This window comes from Podarcis pityusensis, assembly GCF_964106645.2.
Source record: "Podarcis pityusensis genome assembly, chromosome: 15".
NCBI classification, from domain to species: Eukaryota; Metazoa; Chordata; class Lepidosauria; order Squamata; family Lacertidae; genus Podarcis; species Podarcis pityusensis.
The window spans coordinates 9,216,603-9,237,131 of NC_138040.1; the positions used below are offsets into that span (position 1 = coordinate 9,216,603).

General features: G+C 47.2%; 1 protein-coding gene across 1 annotated transcript in view; it reads left to right on the plus strand.

The window, feature by feature from the left end:
- Window positions 1-5,143: 5,143 nt before the first annotated feature.
- The window catches only part of RAP1GAP2 (RAP1 GTPase activating protein 2), a 194,054-nt gene continuing 178,668 nt past the window's right edge, over window positions 5,144-20,529 (plus strand). Inside the window, exons 1-2 of the mRNA XM_080982917.1 lie at window positions 5,144-5,248; window positions 17,956-18,072. Coding sequence (XP_080839043.1) covers window positions 5,196-5,248; window positions 17,956-18,072 — 170 coding nt within the window. The 5' untranslated portion in view covers window positions 5,144-5,195. The remainder of the gene's footprint in view (window positions 5,249-17,955; window positions 18,073-20,529) is intronic.

The window sequence follows — 20,529 nt, forward strand, 5'->3', positions numbered from 1 at the left end:
TCGCTTGAATGGAGAAGTGGAGAAACACATGCACCTTGCTGCTGCAACTTCAGATCTGCCACATTTGCGTGGGTTGTGAAAAGAGCACCTTACATTTCTGAACTCAGCATTTAGCTAGAAATGCATGAGTAGTTTTGTGAACCCAGACATCTGCGCCTCCATGTGCCTCTGTGGCGATGGATTTATGTTTCTTGAACAGCACTTTGCTCTGGAGCAGGAGTGGGGAACCTGCAGCCCTTCGGTTGTTGACAGACTCCTAACTCCCATCAGCCCCACCCAGCATGGCCAATGGTCAGGAATGATGGGAGTTGTAGTCCAGTAACAATTGGAGACCCCACAGGTTTCCCATCACAGCTGTTTTCTACTACAGTGGTACCTCGGGTTAAGAACTTAATTCGTTCTGGAGGTCTGTTCTTAACCTGAAACTGTTCTTAATCTGAGGTACCGCTTTAGCTAATGGGGCCTCCTGCTGCCGCCGCGTGATTTCTGTTCTCATCCTGAAGCAAAGTTCTTAACCCGAGGTACTATTTCTGGGTTAGCAGAATCTGTAACCTGAAGTGTCTGTAACCTGAAGCATCTGTAACCCGAGGTACCACTGTATATGTTTTTGGGGAATGTGTATGCACATGGAAGAGCATGCATGAGAAAGCCTAGGCCTGTTTTGGCCACACGCATCACTGGCATAAGGTCCCTGGAGGGATGGCCAAGGGCGGCGGCGGGGGGTGTCTTTGGCCCTCCAGATGTTGCTGAACTGCAGCTGCCATGCTTGCCTGCCTTAAATCAACAGAGCCCCATGCAGTAACCTCAGTGACCCACCATCGTCTCCAGTAAAGACCTCTAAAATGATAAGACTGTGAGTATGTCTGCAAGATATAGCATCCCGAGTGTATAGATGCATGTGAGCAGGACTGGTAAGAGCTGCCCTTTCAAGATGGACCTGGAAAACATCCACTGCCTTCTGCTTGCAAAGAGTCTCTAATCAAAGGTGCATTAGGGAACTTTAGACTCCAGACTTAATGGGCTTACAGCCTCCCTATCTCCAGATGATAGCGTGTATTTATTTAGCTTACAACACAATATAGAAAGCTAGTACATTTGGGGGTGGGTGATGGTGGTGGTTTCTCAACTTCTTCTGCAGAGTGGGACCCCTGACTACTGCCTGGAAGCCCTGCTCCGCCAGGGTCACCATCTCCATTGCAGATAAACGCCCTCTTTCTCCAGTGCCACAACCCATATGCACAAATCAATATTCAACCATGCAGACTTTGAGGGTGTCTATTCTTAGCTTATTATGTGCCTCGCCTGTTATGCTGCCTGCTCTTTCTGCCTCCAGCCCCTTCACCCCCACCCCCGGCAAAGCCCTAGCTGCTTCCTTCTTATTCTAGGAAACTATACATTTGTGTGAATGGAAGCGTGGGGTCCTGATCAAAAAGGGTCATCGTTTCTGGAGTGCATAGCCCTTTTGGCTTTCTTCATTGATTTCCTATTGCCTGAAACACACACACACAGCCCTCCATGCAACAACGAGACAGGGTTGCAGAAAGATCAAGGTCAGATATTCAGGGACAGACGGCTGTCTTCTTAAATGAGGTCATCGCTCCAGGATACAATCAGAGAGAAGAGAGTGGATGGGGTGGGGGTGGGGGAGAAGAGGGAGGAGGAGCCATTGCATCACAGTCCTGCCACTCCTCCAGCTAAAGGTGAATGAGAAGCTGGCCATTGTCATCTGAGCTGGGGATAATTCCTGCAGCGTTTTGTGTTCTTGTTTCAAAACCTTCCACTTTAGCTGGACAGAACTCATGCCACAGAATCAGGGAAGCCAAAGCTGTGCTAAGTTGCCCATTCAGAGAGATCCCTATCAATACTTTGCAGAATCCTGGTGTGTTGAAGGCTACAATATGAATTCAACAAGTAACCTGGCAAAAGCAAGGCAGCCAGTTCAGGTAGCAGGTACTGGGGAATGTGTTTGTGTGTGTGTGTGGGGAGAGTAGTGGTGGCAACTCCTCTCCCTCTGGCCATTTCTACTTAGCCTAGTGGTAGCTGGTACCCCTTGGGACTGGTAGGACAGAAAGCTGGGAGGTGAACAGTAGATGGCGCCAGAGTTAATGACAGGTGGAGCCACCTCCCTGGGAGTTCTACAGAAGGCAACATTAGGGCTAAGGAGGAGGAAGGAGGCAGTGCCAATTTCCCCACCACGGACTGGTTGTAAGTAAGAAGGCTGGAAGATATGGATTGGCTGAAGGCAGAATGAGGTCAGTGGGGCTGAGTTTTATTCGCCCTAATAGATGGGCCTCCACTACCTAAGCTGATGGTCTTTCTCCTTGCAAGTAAGAGAGAGCTGTGCATGTGCTGTTCGGCTTTGCCCTGGGCCTACTAAGCTAGCCTGCTGCCCTTAGTGTGGGGTTTGCAGACCAAACCACAAATGCATGTTTTGCTAGACAAGCACAGGGCTAGTATGCAGAGAGTTCCTTCTCTGTGTGGTCACTTCCTTTGCCTCCTTTGGGCGGGAACTCTGTAACAAAGAAGAAAATCCTTTACTGTATATTTCCTTCTCCCTGTGAGGAGGACACAACATAAAACTTCTTTGGCTCTTTGGCTGTTGGTTCAGAAGTACCAAGAGTGCATAGAAATTTTCCCTGAGTTTGAATAATACATGTTTTAAGGGTTTGCTGACGATATATAGTATCCCTGGACTCATCACTGATTGGTGTTGTACATTAAAACTGTTTTCTTTATGCGATACTGACCTCTGGTGACATAGAAGGGAATTACAAACTTCACTTTTCAAATCCTTGATGTAGTTAAACCTACCATAGATATACAGTGGTACCTTAGGTTAAGAACTTAATTTGTTCTGGAGGTCTGTTCTTAACCTGAAACTGTTCTTAACCTGAAGCACCACTTTAGCTAATGGGGCCTCCTACTGCTGCCATGCCGCCAGAGCACAATTTCTGTTCTCATCCTGAAGCAAAGTTCTTAACCTGAGGTAATATGTCTGGGTTAGCGGAGTCTGTAACCTGAAGCACATGTAACCCGAGGTACCACTATATTTTTCAGGGGTGTGTGTGTGTGTGTGTGTGTGTTTATTCCACTTTTCAAACAATGTTAGAAGTGGCTTACATGAAAATAAAATATAATAACAATAAAAACACACTTTGAAATATCAGGTAGCATTAAACCAGCAAAGCACAAATTAAAAGAGGCAGCAGAAATCAGTGATAATGCCTCTCTTTCAGAGCTTCCAGCTATCCTGCGATCAGGGAAGAGAGGCTTCCCACTTGGAGGAAACAACTTCTTGAACACTGGCATCCTCTGCATTCATGAGCAAACCGCACTGTAACTTGCAAGAGCCAGAATCCTACCTGAATCCATGGTTACAGCCAGGTCATTTTAGGCCCTGGACTCAACATTGTCTCGCTGGTACTTGCTTTGGAGAACCATGTGGATTACTTCTCCTGTGAAGCACACTGTTAACATTTCACCTGTGAAGCACACCATTAACATTCCTGTCTCTGCTCCCTCCCAATGTTCAATGCATTGCAATGGTTTCTACATCCCTGACAAGATAAAGCAGGAATGGAGGAGCTCAGAGCTGGGGGGTGGGGTTGGGTTCTCCAGCCCTCTCTATCTGACCCTCCTGGCTTTTCCCAGGCCACTCCCCTTTTCCGCAGGCAATATATGTCACTGGTCCTGCTTTGCCCCTTCTTCAAGTGCTTTTGCCTGGCTGGAAGTTGTCCTTGGACTGTAATGATGCTACTTCCTTGCCTGGATGGAAGATAGACAGGCATGCTTGTGAGTGTGTGTAGATACTAGCCTCTGCACAAAGGCAACAGTCACATTATTGCTCCGCCCACTTTTGCACAGGACACACCCACCTATGGCCATGGGAAGGTTGCCCAGAACGGATGAATGTGGTATCAAAAAAGCTCCTCACTTCTGTGTACCCCCCCCCCGAACTGTTAAAGCAAAAAGCGAAACCCAGTTTCTCAGCCTTGGTCAAAGACATACAGTGGTACCTCGGGTTAAGAACATAATTTGTTCTGGAGGTCCATTCTTAACCTGAAACTGTTCTTAATCTGAGGTACCACTTTAGGGGGCCTCCCGCTGCTGCCATGCCACCACCGCACAATTTCTGTTCTCATCCTGAAGCAAGGTTCTTAACCCAAGGTACTATTTCTAGGTTAGCAGAGTCTGTGACCTGACGCATATGTAACCTGAAGCGCCTGTAACCCGAGGTACCACTGTACTCTGAACATGTGCAGGTTTTCATTTCAGGAAAGCATTTAAATCCTAGCCCCATCATGACTGCAGGAATAAAATGAGTCTTGCTTTTGCTGGCCTGTGCAAAGTGGATTTTGGCTGCAGGTTTAACCCTGCTTGCTTGGGAGCAAGCCCCATTGAATTCAACAAGACTTGCTTCTGAGTAAACATGGCTAGGATTGTACTGTTACTCAGCGATATGCAGGTGGGGACTAGCTGAAGGCAGACTGAGGTTGGTGGGGCAGTGCCCCATTTTCCCTAGAGGACCAGCCTCCAATCTGGGAGAGCTGCTGCCAGTCAGTGCAGACCACATGGGGCTACAATCATGGACCAATAGACCGACTTACTGGGTTGTCTCCAGGGCTAGTCCTCCTCAAAGCAGACATGCTGAAAATAATAGGCATGGCTAACTTGGGTCCAGTGATTTCTTTGTAAAAATTAGTTGGAGGCAACGCAGCATAAGGTAGATTCCTGCATTGCAGGGGGCTGGACTGGATGCCCCTGGGATCCCTTACAACTCTACAGTTCTGTGATTCTGTAAATCTATGATGCCTATGCCCCATAATCTGCTCCTTTCTGAATGATCACTGGGGGTGCCCTGGCTTGTGGGCTTGAGCTCCAAGGTCAACCCTCCAGAATGCATCCAGCCTGAACCTCTAGGGAAGGCAAAAATCTCTGAGCTTTACCTTCCCTGACTTCCACTGGGACCTGGCTTGCGTGCCTGAGGCCAGGACTGGGAGGTTAAGGCAGGCTCCCTCAGCAGTTTTGCTGCTTCTTGATGCACCAACTGAGTACCTGGTTTGGCTGCTGAGTAGCTGCTGCTGCTGCTGCTGCAAAAACACCCTCTATTTGTCCCTGGCTGAAGGCAGAGCATCCTTGGGCTAGGTTAGAGCTGGTCCCTTTTCCCCAAGATCTCGAGAGGAGGAGGAGGCACCATGGCTACGAAGAAGAAAGGACCGGGGGAGAAGAAATGGGAGCTGGTGCGATGGTGAGTGAGAAACAAGGAGACAAAGTGATGCAGGAACGATGCCGGCTGGTGAGGAGAGCAGCGCCTCTGCAAACTCCTGCCAGGAAGGGGAGGGTCCAGGCTGCGCCACTGTGTGTGTGTGTGTGTGTGCAGGATCCACAAAGGACAGGCTCAGTGTTAGGACACCTGCTCTGCAGGCAGGAGGTCCCAGGTTCAAAGTCCAACATCTCCAGGTACAGATGAGGAAAGACCCTTCACTTGAATCTCTGGGGAGACGCAGCCAATCACTGTGGACCAGTAGTTCAGGACCACCATCTGGGGGCAGTGGGATTTCCTTGGGGGGTGTGCTAAGAAGCGTGTGTGTGTGTGTGTGTGTTTGCTGGATGTGCAAATGACCCTCACACTTTGAGAAGCTGGTATTGCTGGACTGATTTAATGCATTTCATTGAATTAATCTAAATAGTTGGTTTTGAGTATTGCGACTGTTTTGGATTATATTGTGTGACTGTGAGCTGGGCTAACTGTGAATTTATTTATTATAATTTTTTTAATTAGTTTCCACTTTTTTGTATATATTGACATTAACCATTTCACACATCCAAAAAATTTAAAAGATTCCTTAGAACCTACCAGACTTCCCTCCCTGGGTCCATTCTATAAAACAAAGTTATCTGCATACTTTTAAATTACTCAGTTACTAATTTTCCCATTAGGAAAAAAGCATATAATAAGAATTTCACATTAGAAGCATCTTCACATTCCTGCCAGTGATTTTACATGTTTACAGTAGTCCTTTAAGTAATGTAAAAATTTATTCCAGTCTTTTTCAAATACTTGATCTTCCTGGTTTCAGATCTTCCTTGTCAATTTCGCCATCTCCACATAGTCCATCAATTTCGTCCGCCATTCTTCTTTCGGTGGTACTTCTTCTTGTTTCCAATTCTGGGCTAGCGATACTCTCGCTGCTGTTGTTGCATATATAAACAGTCGTTTATCTTCTCTAGGTATCGCTTCACCTACTATACCTAACAGAAAGGCCTCTGGTTTTTTAACAAATGTATTTTTAAACATTTTCTTCAATGCATTATAAATCATCTCCCAAAAAGCCTTTACCTTATTGCATGACCACCCCATATGGTAAAAAGTACCTTCTTTCTCCTTGCATTTCCAACTGGAAATGGAAGGGCTAACTGTGAATAATGCTTTTTAGGAGATGGGAAACACTGGGGATGAGTTTATGAAACCAAGGGAGCAATGCCCCCCTTTTTGGAATTAAGGGCAAAAATGAGCTAGATTAGTACTCTGACTTGGTGTAAGGAACCATCCTATTTGATAAATAATCCCTTTCTGTCTTGAGGATGAGGCAAGGAGAGGGGCGATTTTTTTAGAGGAAGCAGAAGCACCTCTGTGAATCTTGAGAGTTCCTGTCCAAAAGGAGCAGGTTTTAAGGTCTTAAAGAGAGAGGGGGTGGGCGGACAGCAGGATCCCACCTGGGACACTCTAGAGCAGCCTTTCTCAACCTGTGGGTCCCCAGATGTCGTTGGACTACAACTCCCATCACCCCTAGCTTGCAAGGCCAGAGCTCAGGGATGATGGGAGTTGTAGTCCAACAACATCTGGGGACCCACAGGTTGAGAACCGCTGCTCTAGAGGAAGGAGATTTATCTGTAATGTTGGAGAGGGATTGCTACCTGAAGTCAGAAATTCACCTACTTTTAAAAGGAGGAGCGTAGGATGCTGTCTTCTACTGAGTTGAGACCATTGGTCCATCTAGTTCCATATTGTCTACACTGACTGGCAGCAGCTATTAGGGGGTTTCAGGCAGGGAATCTTTCCCAGCCTTACCATGAGATGCCAGGGATTGAACCTGGGACCTTCTGCATGCAATGTGGGTGCCCTAACCACTTAGCTATAGAGCCCTTCCAGACCATAGAGGCAGCGAGTTTCTCTATTGGAGACTTATAATGATGCTGCTGGTGTGTTGTTTAGAGTTTTTGACTAGGACTGGGTAGACCCAGGATTAAATGCACAGCATTTCCACAGCATCTGAAAAACGGATCAGTTTGATAGTGGTGAGCTTCTCTTCTTCCAGTGCAGCAGTGCAACTGGGAGGAATACCCCCCCCCTGCACTTTTGCTGACCAGATGGCTCAGTGAAAGAACAGTGGGGCTGTGGGTGGGTCTTCTTAACCCCCCTCTTTCTCTGTCTGCCCCTCTCTTTTTCTGTACAGTGTGCTAATGCTTGCACAAACTTTGGCCTGTAGGCCAAAAATAGGCTAACCACTTTTAGTTTAGTTTAGTTTAGGGTTTTTTTTTTTTTTGTTCTCACTGGTTTGATATCTCACCTTGCTGCCCTGTGACAAGGTGATGAGATGTTGTTATTTTTCTGGGCTGCAGCTTTTAGAAAATTATGTAATCCTTGAAGGCCAGCCCGGTTTTGGCTGAATGTGCTTCCACCTTTGAATCGTAGGCAGGAAGACTTGGGAAGGCAGGACCCAAACGACTGCAATTGCACCGACCACTGCGTTAGCACGTGTAAAGTGCAAGGAAGAGGGCCTCTGAGGCATGTGCAGAGTGCATACCCGCTGCTAGGAACTTGCGTGCTTAGTTTTCTTAAAGAAAAATAGTGGCACAGGAAGACAAGGGTGTGTAGGCTGTATGGCTGAAGAGTTAGAACTTGGCTCAGGAAATAAGCCTGTCTTCCTTCTCCTAAGCCATTGTTTTAGGCATATAGACATTTCTTCAGATTGATGAATTCGCTAAGTTTAAAGCCGTTAAATCGGGTCAGAGCCCAAACTGACAGCACGGCAAATATTTCAGAACCTTGGACAGCAACCAGCGCCATAGGTCGGCTTGGACCAAGGCTGCCCCTTTTCATTTCCTTATATGCCATAATCACACCCACTGCTCATTTCACATCGTGACTCTGGACTGGGGAAGTCTCAGGTCTGGTTGCTTCCAGTTGCAGATCCTTATAGAACATTTAAAAAGCCTAATACATTAACAGCGAACTCATGGTTTAAGGGTGGGCTTCCTGCATGTTGTGCAGATGCAGTCTGCATCTCTAAACCATTGCCAGCTCCCTGCCCTATAAAGCAATATTTCGATGCGTAAGAATGACACACGCCTCCAGCTTTAGGAACAAAGGAAGCTGCCCAACCCCCGGACAGGATTCTCTGTTGCTAGAGTTCTCAGCCCCATATTATTCTGTTTACGGGAGCCACATATCACCCTGTTTGCTCTGCTGCTCTTGCTTCATGCTTCCCTCTCAATACTCAGGTAGAGAGCATCCTGAGACCAAGTGTCCTTGACGCCTCCTCCCAAACAACGGCAGCCGTGACGTGATGAATGGGCTGAATTGCCTGATTCAAGCTGCTCGTAGCAGTATGACGTTCTGTCGGCGTCTCATGCGTTTGAATGAAACACGTCTCCACCAATACAAAGGAAGGGAGCCTTAAACCAATGAGGTTCTTGAAGGGGGTTGAATCACACCTAACAGGCACACCCCCCCCTTCACATCTGAGAAAGAGGCTCCTAAAACGGAATGCTTTTCAGCTGCTCCCTCAGCGCCCTCTGCTGCCTACGGCGGGGCTAGGAATTAGGATTGAATCAAAACAAGTCAATTTGAGGGGGGGGGGGGGATTTCAAGCAATTTCAGGAAATCAGCTCCTGTTTGCAAAACAATTCATTTCTGCAGATTGCATTTTGTGTGCGAAGAGCAAACAGTATCAAAGAGGGAGAATATTACTCTCACCATCTTTTTGGGGGGATAATTTTAATGTGGCATCAGACAGACAGACAGACAGACAGACAGGCAGAGAGAGTAAACTGCTTATGAGGGTTCCTTCCTGTCGAACAGTATATAAATAATCTGTGGAACTCGCTGCCCCTTGACATTTGGCAGGGGATTTTGTTGCACTATTGTTGTTATTATTTAGGAGCCATTAAAAAACGAGGGCAAGGTGGCACCTGGGAAGCACGGCAGCCACCTGCAATTTCAAACAATATTATTATTATTTATTAAATTTGTATACCGCCCTTCATCTGAAGGTCACAGGACAGTTCACAATGCAAAAATGCCAAATGAGAACACAACAACCCAACACAGAGCCAGAGAGTGCTGTTCTGCTTCAAATTGCCTTCCCTTTGCAGTCATCTGCTGGAGACTCTAGTGGTGGCCAGAGTTTGCAGCACTGAATACTTCTCTCTCATATATACGTACGCATAAGCTACAATTGGTCTTCTATCTCACATCTATGCCACATGCCGCTGGCAGCCTTTTTGGGTGTTGGCCCTGTGCCAATAGACATTTTGTGACTGGTGCCCAAGGACCTTTTTCAAAATTTAAAATGTGCCTGCAGGTCCATGAATATCGGTGATCCCTGGTCTATCTAGTCTGCCTGCCTGCTTTCCTGCTCCCACCTGCATTCACTGAAAAAGCTGGAGAAAAGCAAGGCCAACGGACAGCATGCTTATTATTTAGCACAATGTACATTGGTTACTTGCACTTGGGTGGCACTGTGGGTTAAACCACAGAGCCTAGAACTTGCCGATCAGAAGGTCGGCGGTTCGAATCCCTGTGACGGGGTGAGCTCCCGTTGTTTGGTCCCTGCTCCTGCCAACCTAGCAGTTCAAAAGCACGTCACAGTGCAAATAGATAAATAGGTACCGCTCTGGCAGGAAGGTAAGCAGCGTTTCCGTGTGCTACTCTGGTTCGCCAGAAGCGGCTTAGTCATGCTGGCCACATGACCCAGAAGCTGTACACCGGCTCCCTCGGCCAATGAAGCGAGATGAGCGCCGCAACCCCAGAGTCGTCCGCGACTGGACCTAATGGTCAGGGGTCCCTTTACCTTTACCTTTACATTGCTTACTGAATCAGAAAATGAAGACTGTCTCTAAGCAGAAGTTGTGGACTCTCTTTGATTAGAGTATTTAAGGCAGAGGCTATCACACACAGCTGTCACAGAGGATTTTTCCTGCATTGGGTGGAAGGGTTGGGCTAGATGCTCTTTGAGGTTCCTTCACATTCTGATTCCAATGTTCTGTGAAGATGACATGAGTAACTGTGGCTAGGTGACTCCTGTTCAGGAGAGGGTCCCAGCTGGTGCAGAAGGCTGATGCAAGGGGTCCAGCGACAAAGCTACATCTAGGAGAAGCTCCAATCTTTGAGTCTGATCCTATTTACTGACACCCTTCCTCTCTTCTCTACGGCTCCTTGACTTGGCAGCAGCCAGTGAATCCAACCAACAAATCAGTTCAGACTCCACTGCTGGGCTACACATATTCCCTGTCCCCCATAATAATAATAATAATAATAATAATAATAATAATAATAAACTGATTACTATTTCCCCCCTGCATTTTCAGTTGCTTCTATAATACATATGCAAAAGGAACATGATAATCTAGCCTTGGCACCAGTAACTAAAAATGAAAAAATGTAAAAAAACCAAGCTTGCTTTGACCTCTGATCCTGACCTTTGACCCCCACATCACTGCCTTGCCAGCTGTAGTCTCCATTTCCCCCTCTTTCCCCCTGGAAAGAGACGCCATCTTTCCAATTAGATTTGGTTTTGATTTCTGCTTTTTCTTCTCCAGAAGGAATGGGGCGCGTGCGCCGAAAGACAAAGAGAGAGAGAGAAAGAGAGAGAGAGAGAGAGAGAGAGAGAGACAAGTATAATTATTCTTTAACAAGGAATCATTTGCCCGTAAACATTTCATATGCAAATGAGTTGGTACTAACTAATGTTCCTGATTGCCAAGTGGAAGTCGTGGAACATGCCTTTGTTCCTTCTCTAAAGCAAAGGAACAGTTGTAATTACAGATATTTTTGCTCGCACATAGGCGGAGAAGCAGCCCTTAATTGGCATAACAAGCCTTGATTCATCTTAACGTTGCTTAATAAGCGCCGGCATCTGCCGTGACATTCAGAACGAGATTCGAGGGGCATTGCTCTGGCACCTTCTGAAATAATCCACAGCTGAAGAAAGGACTCGCTGTGTGGTTTTGTCAAGGCAATCATAGGAATGAAATGGCAAGCCTTTACACATAAAGGTCAATGCTAGGTCTACTAGGAGCTGTGATCCATTTTTTTCTGTCTGGGAGACAGCCAGTGCAAACTTCTGTGATGTAGGAAATTTCAGAGTATGGCAGTGATGGGTGACTGAATCCTTAAGTGGCTTTAGCACTGGGTGCAGAGTGCTCAAACATGGCTTCTAGTTAGCGCAAAAAGCCTCAGGTTGGTGTTAGATCGGCTGTTATTACGAGCCTTCAGGATTTACTTTGACCCCAGTTCTTTTTTATTATTATTGCTGACATTTTCTTTTTTTTTTGTATAATTTTTTATTAATTTTTCAACATATCATTTTCAACAGTAATTAAACATACTTTCAGTTCTTACACCATTTTTTACTTCCATCATTCACATCTGAAAATTTTCCAATCTAATCACCTAATATACATTTCTTACTTCCACTATTACATTTCACTATCAAACCTGTTATCTCTATTCTTTCTTTTCTTTGCAATATTTCATATATTTCTCCTTACAAAACTTCTTGTAGTCCTACTAGCGTAATTTGTTGATTTCAGTTGCTCTTCAAATAGTTCGTATATTTCTTCCAATCTTCTGTGACTCTCTGGTCCCACAGGTTTCGAATCCTTCCTGTCATTTTATCTAATTCTGCATAGTCCATTAATTTTTACTTTGACCCCAGTTCATGTGGTATCGGAAGCGAGCTAGCAGTAAATCAGACCTTGCAAGTTGGAGTGAACTCTTCCCTGGCAAAAACACAATTGGCACAGAGTTGGTGGAGTGCAAGCAACTCATCTCTGGTACGTTTTGCCCTCCATTTAGCAGTTGCTGAGACTGAAGGTCCCTGCCTCCCCACGGCAGCCTAAGTCCCCTCCTCTCCAGGGTTTCCCCCAAGCATTCTTAGACTGTGCCTGCATGAAGCTGGCTTCTCCTCTGCCTTCTTCATGCTTCTCCTGGTACTGGGAGACCAGCAGGGAGGGGAGCTTGTAGCAGCAGAAGGCGGAGACACTCATAACTCTTCACCGGCCTGACTCATCTCTGCCTCTTGACCTCCTTGCTCTCCTGCTCCAGCTTCTGCCTCTGATTCTGGACTTATTTCTGCCACCAACTCTCTCCACTCACTAAGTCCTGTTACCCTTTCAGCTTCTGACACCTCCTCTTTCCAGTCTTCTTTGGGAGGGTTGGAGGCTGCAGGGTCACCTGATGGAGAGGCAGCTCAGTGTCAGGGCTTAGACCAGGCTCCTGAAGAAAGAGGGGGACACCTACACCCAAGGCTGATGTCCCCAGAGGAACATCCCAAACTACCAGGCCCTTTAAGACCAGAGCCTGGATTCTAAGGAATCTTCCCCTGAAGACATACCGTATTTTCCCGTATAAGACTAGGTTTTCTTCCTAAAAATAATGTCAAAAATTAGGGGGTATCTTATACATGGGGCCATAGCCCCCCATTTTCTTAAATCTGAGTCCCCTCTTACAGATGGAAAAATACGGTACCCTCCAACATTTCTCCAATGAAAATAGGGATGTCCCATTCCATAATTATAATTTTACTATTTATATCCCACACATCTTACTGGATTGCTCCAGCCACTTTGGGCAGATTCCGACATATATAAAAACATAATAAAGCATTAAACATAAAAAATTTCCTATACAGGATTGCCTTCAGGTGGCTTGGGAGTCGGATAACTTCATACCCTCCAACATTTCTCCAATGAAAATAAGGACATCCTAAGGGAAAGTGGGACATTCCGGGATCAAATCAGAAACTGGAACGGCTTCTCTAAATCAGGGATGTCCCTGGAAAATAGGGACACTTGGACAGTCTGTGAAGAGCCAGGTGCCTTCTATTGCACACCATCTACTCAGCAGTGCAGGCCAGAGGGTTGGTCTTCTGAGGCTCTGGGGTTCCCATAAGGGGGTGGAGCCTGGAGGAGGTAGCCCGGAGACAGAGACTGAAAAGGCCTCAGTCTGCCCCCAGCCTTTGTTGGAGCAAGTTGCTTGTGTGGAGCTGTCCGTGGTGCTGTAACCTTGAATCAGCCTTGTTGCACCACTTTCCCCATTGAATCTAGCACTGGGCCAGAACACGGGAGTTGAAACCTTGTGTGCTACCTCCATTATCCAGGCCATAATAGCCATTTGGCTCAAGAGCTGCTTTTGAGAGGCAAGATGGCAACACTGACATCACAAGCTCTGGCTCATCACCCTTGCTGATTTAAAAGCCTGACCTCATATTGATTTTTTTAAGGGCTGCTTGCCACACCCTCATATATGTCTGGGATGCTTTAGCCGTGATTCCTGCTTTGCAAGGGGTTGGACTAGATGACCCCTTTTGTTCCCTTGCAACTGTACCACTCTGATTCTATGTCTTCTGTTCAGAGATGGCCTATCCAGAAAGAACATTTTCTCTTAATGCCAAGAAGAGATTCTGGCCTCTCCCTACCCCACATTTCTCCTTCCATGGAGATTTCAAAACGATTTTAAAGCATCACCGGAGAAATGACAGCCATGTTTAGCTGTGGATACCTTGCTAGTCTAGTACCCTGGGTGATTTAAAAATGGTGATTCATGCTTCGCAACATCTTCATAAAATCCAGGGAGATTGCTCTGCCCTTTGAGAAGGAAAATAAATTCAAGAGTCCGTGAAACACCAGGCGCTGTGTGAGGTTCCTTGGAAGAGCAGCTTCACATATTATGGGTTTTATCTGGTGTTAGTCATGCCCAGAGTACACTCACCAAAAGGAATGGACATGACTAACTTAGGGCCATTGATTTCGGTGCGTCTGCTCTGATTGAAACTTAATTGAGTATGACCCTAAGATCTCTCTGTACAATCTCTGTGTGATGGCTATGCTCTAGCTCCACTGCTGACGATAAAAACAACTCAGGCACACAAACAACCTGTTCCTTAACTACCACAGAGATTTCCTCTTGGACCACCATCTAGAAAGGCTGAATACCACCCAAAGTGCCTTTAACATCACTGCCCCAGAAGTTAGGGCTACAAGCAGATGTTCTATGCGCCAGCTGTGGCAGTGTTCTGTGCCAGCAGTACAATGTTTTCATTGGAATTTCACGAATACCGGCTGCTGCGGTTTTAATTTTTTTTGGTTCACTGACTCACCCAGACAGGGTCTGCTGTTGCTATATTCAAGTCCTATTTCCAGTTTTTCTTCTGTCCTCTTTGAATTCCTATTAAGTCACAGACACTGTCCCTTTCCCACTGCTAATAATGTTTGTTCAAATTCAATCAAAGGTTCAGTTGCATGAGATTGAACAATGTGGTCCCTGATAAATTTCATGAGCTGATGTTTATGGAACTGGTTAGGGATTCAAGTCTCCCAATGCCACATGAAGCTGCTCTAAGGTTACCAGGCTTGTTCACTTAAAAATTCTTTAATATAAAATTCGTCTTCCTTTGCACCCCAGCACCCAATGCATATTTTCAATGACTGACACACCAAACCCAGGTAGGTTTGTGTTGGAGTTAAAGGAGAGCAGAATGGTGAAAGCTGTGGTTATCATTTATGCCAAATTAAAGAAGTGGTTTTAGAGTAGGGATGTTGCATGCCTTTAGTGACTTTTACCTTGAGTGACTTAAAGGGTAGGGCCCCCAAAGGACCAAGTCCCACCAACTCTTCTTCCAACCCCTGGAAAGCTTCCGTCAGTCAGTGTAGACCACTGCCCTACAACTGGTGGGTTGGGACTCACAAGTGGTTCATGGCTTGAACCAAAGTGGGTCACAAAAAGAGTGCAAATACATGGTAAAAGTAATGGGTCTCCAGATGCATGTTTGGGCTAAAGGTGGGTCCTCCTGGGTCTGAACAGGTTGAAGATACCTGGTGCAGGCTGTGCTTAGCTAGATGGCCTAATGGTCTGTCTCAGTATAAGGCAGCTTCCTATGGTCAGGCCTGTGTGGGTGACCACCTGGCAACTCCATGCACATCACTGTGGGTTCCATAGCAGAAGAAAGGCAGGATAGAGATATAAGAAGATGAAACTTGCTGGAGGACCTTGTGGGGGCAGTCACTGCCTCTCAGCCTAACCTACCACACTGTCAGGCATCAGGGAATTCGACCCCCTCTCCCCAAGGCAGGCTGCCAGGGATAGATAACATGAAAAGCTCTTACCAAAGTCTTTTATTTAATATTCACAGAGAGAGGCTTAGAAATGCTTCCTCTTGGAGTAATGGCATTGCTCCGAGTAAACTCCACCCCCTTACCTTCTCACTCGTCAACAGCACCCCCCCTTACGGTAGCCGCTTAGGGCCATTTGCCTCTTAGCTTTTTGTTCTCCTACTTTCAATGCTCGCTGGGTTCTGGGAGAGGGGTCTGGAATGTTTTCTAGTGATAATGTGTCAGCCAGCTGCTCCGGCTCTGCTTTCCTCTCTTCTTCTCCCGTTATTTCCCAGCTTTGCCCCTCTGAGCCGTGACCTTCTGCAAACCACCGTTGTAAATCTATACTGTCTTCCTCTCCTCTGGAATGTTCAGGAGGAGGGGAAGGCGGTCTTCACCATTCCTCCTCATTCAAGTCCCTGACACCCACAGGGCTGCAGAGGGGATTAAACGAGGAAAGGAGAACCATGTAGACCACCTTGAGCTCCTTGGAGGAATAAATGCAATAAACAAATAAATAAGCATGACAAACAAGGGGAAAGGGGCGGGGAGGGAAGAGGGGGGAAAAAAGCACCAGTTATGAAACAGTCATTCTTAAAATGACCAGTTGGTATAAGAAACTGTTCAGGGGTAAGAGGTGGGTCCATACTGTCTGCACATCATTCCACTGGATTAGTTGTTCTAGGGTTCTACCCCAATGGAAGCACAGTTTTGTCCCACAGCCTCCTTGAGTATTTTTGCCCAGCTGGAATGTGTCCTTGAACTCTGAGAACGTCTCTTGTTTGCTTCGATGGACGTGTGTGTGGAAACCTCTGACTTTTGCACAGTGGCGTAGCGTGGGTTGTCAGCACCCGGGGCAAGGCAAGTAATTTGCGCCCCCTAACCCGTGGATTTTAGCACTCGAGTCTCTTCCACTAGATTAGTTAAAGAAACCCTTACCCCCTAAGCACATGTATTGTTTATTATGAAAATACTGATGTAATTAAAGTAAAATGCATCTAAATACAAGTTTATTTTCAAACACTTTATTGAGTGCGAACATGCATTACACATTCTCCACATTTTCAGCAGGTCTATGAATACAAATCTACAAATGTAGTAACCTAGCATGGGCCATGCTATTATATGTCGTCTCACAACCATCGTAAACGACAAAAAATATCAAGAACAAAAACTAAACATCAAAATGGAACCATACCCTGGAGATGATCCAAGACTGGGCTAAATGGAGCCAACTCCCTCAATCCTGTACCTCTAATTGTAATTCTTTAATAGAAGTGCAAGATATCAATCTGTATATACAGATTAATTTAAATTCGCCTGCTTTTAATTAGCGCAAATTTTTCAACAACGGAATTGAAATCTACATTAAAGTCTCTCTCAATGGACAGTATTGCTAGATTACTCAGTCTTTCTTGGCTCATTGTAGATCTCTGATATGTTTTAATTAGTTTAAGTTTTGAGAAACTTATTTCACAACTCGCTGTAGAAACAGTGATAGTAAGAAAGATTCTTAATGTGACAACAAAGTTAGTTAAACTTTCTTGCAGCTTCCACTTATACACCCAGCGAAGCAAATTTAAAGCTGACCAGTTTGCAACCTGCTCATCAGGATTGACCTCCTTATACAAGATAATGTGGTGCCGAAGTCGAGTTATTTCGGTGAGCTAAAATTCTAAAAAAAGAAAAAAAAGAAAATCACTTTCTTGCCTTGCTGCACTTTTAGCACCCCTTCATTGTATAACCATTTCTTTACTCTTAACATAATGTTTATTCACCTTCATGCCTATTGCCTTACTCTTTCAGCAAAATAAATAAATAAATTAAAGGTTGCTAGACCCACTGGCTTACATCAACTTATGTTGAGCTGGAGCAGCTACATATAGATTGAAATCTGTCTCGTCACTGTTGAACCAACCAAACTTCAATCCATTAGGTCAGCTCAACATGCAGAATGACCAGTGTGCCCCCTTTCAATGCAGAGAGACCAACGTGTCCCCTTTCAATGCAGAGAGACTTACCTGCAGCGGCAGCTTCTACTCAGTTCCCCGCGTCTCCTCGAGTCCTCCCGCCTCCTGCTTGGCAGCTCAGCCAATTGCATGCATTCGCCTTTCGGCCAATGAGGAAGTGGATCCCACTTCCTGATTGGCTAGGAGGAGGATCCGTGTGACAATAGCGAAATTTTTGCGAAATCTGTGACAGCGCTGAGAGAGAGTGAGTGAGCCTGGTAGGGGCAGAGAGCTGCGAGTGCGAGCGCGCCCCCCCAGATGTTGTGCCCGGTGCGGCTGGCCCCCCCTGCACCCCCATGCTATGCCACTGCTTTTGCATGGCTGGAACGTAGCTTGTTGTACAAAGGGAAGAGCCACTCCCATAGCTCCACCCACTTCTGTCTCTGGCCCCTCCCACCATTGGCACACAGCCCCTGGAAGGTTCTCTGCAAGGGAACGTGGCCCTGCGGCTGAGTAAGGATCCCTGCCCCTGCTTCAGGGCCTCCTTTGCTCCATGGCACCTTGTGTCTCAGCTGCTGTTCCACCTTCTTGCCCTGACAAACGTTCCCATGCTGTGCTCCCTGCTCTTCAGGTACGTGAGGGAAGGTCGCTTCCGGATCGAGGAGAGGACCCTGACAGCATTCCAGTGGCTCTACTCTCCGCAGCAGCATCGCATTGTCAGCAGAGCAGACCTGGAAGTCCCGAGCCGGTGAGCCAAAAACCTTGGGTGGTCTTCAAGGAGTGGGCTGTGATCCCTGAAGAAGCCTGTGGGACAAGTGGTTTGGGCAGGGAGCCTGTGAAGTTCCAGGCAGAGATGGGAACCTATGGATAGTGCCTTCCTTCCTGGGTTGTCAATGGTCCAGAAATACAAATGTGACCAATTCTGGACAGTGGTGGATGGTACCCATTGGGACTGGTACAGCAGAAGGCAGGGAGCTCAACAGCCAGAGCTCATGAGAGGTGGAGTCAACTACCGTATTTTTCGCTCTATAGGACGCACTTTTTCCCCTTTAAAAATGAAGGGGAAATGTGTGTGCGTCCTATGGAGCGAAGATGCCATAGCCCCGCGACCCTCTCCCGGCTGGAGAGGTGACGCGCGGCTATGGCAGGAACCTCTACAGCCCCGTGTCACCTCTCCAGCCGGGAGAGTGCGCGCACGGGGCTAAAGCAGCCCCCCGCGACCCTCTCCTGGCTGCAGAGGTGACGCGCAGCTATAGAGGCTCCTGCCATAGCCGCGTGTCACCTCTCCAGCCGGGAGAGCTCGCGCGGGGCTAAAGCAGCCCCCCGCGACCCTCTCCCGGCTGGAGACGTGACGCGTGGCAATGGCAGGAGCCTCTCCGCTGCGCCTTTCCGCTGCTCCCTGACCTGCTCTTTGGGGCTGGTGGTGGGCTTCCCCCCGCCAGCCCCAAAGAGCAGGTCAAAAGGAACCTGAAGCCTGGAGAGCGAGAGGGGTCAGTGCACACCGACCCCTCTCGCTCTCCAGGCTTCCAAGGTAGCCGCCTGAACGCACCTTAAACGGCACCTTGTTTTAGAGCGGGAAAACAAGAGGGGGAAAGTTCTCCCCCTCTCTGTGCAGCGCCTCCTGCTGCTTCACTGAAGGGGTGCTGGGCAGAGAGGGGAAAATTTTTTTTTTCTTGTTCTCCCCCCTCTAAAACAAAGTGCGTCCTATTGTCCGGTGCGTCCTATGGTGTGAAAAATACGGTAATTCTAATCCTCCTCCATGCTGAGTTCTACAAGGGCAGCACTGAGACCAAGGAGGAGGAAGATGGATAGTTGTGCCATCCCAACGGTGGATTTAGGGCGGCACAACTGGTTCCCCTGCACAGGTGCCGAGTTGAGAGGGCACCTTCTTGCCTCCTTCCCAAATCCTGGTAAGCGTTTGGGAAAGAGACATGAGGGTCCGATAGGGTCCTAGAGTCCCCCTCTTTCTTTCCCAAGGCCCAGTTAGTGCTTGCACAGTTTTGGGAAGGAGAAGGAAGGCTCTAGGACCCTGCCAGAGCCTTCCCAAACCCTTGCGCTGAAATGCAAAATGCAAAGAACCCTTACGTCATTAGTTATGTTAGTTTCACCGGTAGTGAATAGCGAGACGAATAATGTACATTTTAGCGGAAGCCGAACTGCAGTGGAATGGAAACAATGCTGTTTGTGATGAATACAAGGCAGGGTGGAAGCTGCTCCCTCCTTGCGTTGTGACCCACAATTCCCCTCACATGCTCCCCCCCCATTTTCAGGGGGACTGCGTATTAGCCCCCTCTTACAAACCTGCTCCTCTTTCCACCACTGAAAATCTTGGAGGGTATGCTATTGCTCAGCCTTTTATCTCCTCGCACCCTGAGTTTCATGAGGGTAGAATCTAATTATGCCTTATGCGTGCCCAGGGATAGATCACAAATCTCAGAGATAAATAGCTTTCTGCAGAATTTGTAGCTGGAAGCAATTCTAAGAGAAACAACCTTTCCAGATCTGTCCCCTATGAAACCTCTGTGTTGAATGTGTTCTACGCCTCGGAGAAGAGGCTAATGGCAAGGAAATCGATACTCCTGCACTCTCTGAGTTTGATTCTCTGACTTTGGTGGACCTCGGAAGCTTTTAGAGCCATTAAGCCCTCATACTCTGTTTTCCAAATTCCCCGAGTAAATGTAGGCCTCTGCGCTGTAAGGGCAATCCCCCCCCCCCCGCCGGTGGTAAATGAATGTGTCCATGGGATCTCTTGGAGCCTGTTGTATTGCAATGATTTATCTCTGCTAACCTGAAAACCTCATTTTTATAATTACTGTACCATTTGATACCGGGATTAAGACAACAAGTGGGACCTGGAATGAAAGGAAAGTCCATCCTCATGCAGAACTATTATGGGCTGGCTGGATGCAGAGGAGTGGTGGGAGGCACTGGCTGGAGAACCCCCAAGGGAACCCCTGGGGAAGAAGTCTGTGGATTGGTGGTGGGATGACAATGAGTGGTCAGAGGGAGCAGAGAGGGCAGCCTGGAAGGAGGAGATGTCGGAATCTGAATAGGGAACAGGGTTTAGTGAGCAGGAAGAGCCTGGGGCAGAGAGCAGCCCAGAATCAGAGGCAGGAAAGGAGTGGGGCCAGGAGACATAGATGAGGAAGCTGCTGCAGACCCCAGTAAGTCTCCCCCTCCTGCTGTGACCAGCTCCCCTCCCCTC